Source organism: Vollenhovia emeryi, unplaced genomic scaffold (genome assembly GCF_000949405.1).
Source record: "Vollenhovia emeryi isolate VEMERY1.0 unplaced genomic scaffold, V.emery_V1.0 DF948523.1, whole genome shotgun sequence".
In the NCBI taxonomy this organism is placed as follows: Eukaryota; Metazoa; Arthropoda; class Insecta; order Hymenoptera; family Formicidae; genus Vollenhovia; species Vollenhovia emeryi.
Window position 1 is genome coordinate 1 of NW_011957843.1, and position 1,480 is coordinate 1,480.

General features: G+C 27.8%; 1 protein-coding gene across 1 annotated transcript; it reads left to right on the forward strand.

Annotated features, from left to right (window-relative positions):
- Window positions 1-66: 66 nt before the first annotated feature.
- LOC105556673 lies at window positions 67-1,108 on the forward strand (the record flags this gene model as incomplete). Its single annotated transcript, XM_012003768.1, has 3 exons — window positions 67-303; window positions 376-555; window positions 652-1,108. Coding segments are annotated over 3 exons (751 nt in total), but the record flags the coding sequence as incomplete, so codon positions are not given.
- Between the last annotated feature and the right edge of the window lie 372 nt (window positions 1,109-1,480).

Below are 1,480 nucleotides of genomic sequence, written 5' to 3' on the forward strand. Positions count from 1 at the left end.
TATATGTATATTATAAACAAACTAAATATATTAATAAAGTAACGTGATAGTTGTATAATTGGAAAGAACAATCACATACATATTTACAAATAATAGATTTCCGAGCAATCCAAGTCTCAAGGAGAAGTGGATCGAGGCATTAGTGACTTTGAACAACCAAGAAAGTGCACGAAATGTGCCGAAAAGTAGTCGCATCTGCATATTACACTTCACATCAGAGTGTATAGAACGTTTTGGTTATAATCAACTTCGATTAAAACCAAATTCTGTTCCATCCATTTTTCCACGTGCCCAAGAACAAACGTAATACAATTAACAGTAAACACATGTTCTATATAATAAATCTATTAGTAATATAATTATTGTAAATTACAGGATTGAAATATTACCAGCTACACCAGAAATTCCATTGTTAAATACAGATGTGATTGATAATCAATGCCTAACTGAATCGGAACATATTGAAACTGTAGAAGTAACGACAGAAATATCCACAAAAAATCAAGATCTTAATCCAAAAAGAAAGGAACCTGCAAATAACCTGATGCCAATAAGGTAAACATATTTCTAAATCATGCTTATTCCTTTGCAATATCTTTCGAATCATTTTTATTCATGTGATTGTTAAAATGCTAAACAATCCTTTTATAGTTTGAACACTGAAATGGAGATAGAAACGCCATTACTGCATACAACATCTAACATTTCAACAAAGAAATTTCGATATCCTGGTGATATACCGGATGCAGATCTATTAACCCCGAGGGAGAAGACTATGTGTATAAACGTATTAAAGCATGCATGTCAGAAAAAAGATAAAATAATAAATAGATTAAGAGTTCAGCACATCCGCCAGAAAAGAAAAATAATAAACTTACAAGAGCTATTAACCGAATTAAGACAGAAATTTGAGTTGTCGGAAAATGTTCAAAATATTGTACAGGTAAAGAGTATATTTTTGAATAGAAAAATCACAGCAAAATGATCTTGGTTTTGTTAGAAGTATTGAAATCTTAGCTTCTAACAAAATCAAGAACATCTTGCTGCAATTTTACAAATATATTCATTATTTCATTGATCTGGGCTGCTTTCGCGAGAAAATTAAAATGATTCAGATTAAAATGACCTTGTGCTATGATTGGTCAAATCTAGAATTTCATTGAATAAAATTTTAATGGGATGCAATAAAATTTTTAATTTGACCAATCACAGCACATGGTCATTTTAATCTGGATCATTTTAATTTTTAATTATTTATAATTAATATTATAATTAATATATAATTAATTAATAACAAGTAGTAAATTGTATATATAAGATCTAGTTAGAAGTAAATTGTATATAACATCTAGTATAGAAGAATCACTAGAATGTAAAATTGAATAATAGTAAAAATTGTGGTAATTAATATTTTATTAACTTCTATTCCTGTAATATTCATATTGATTGCTAATGTAATTAATTATATAATAACATTAAT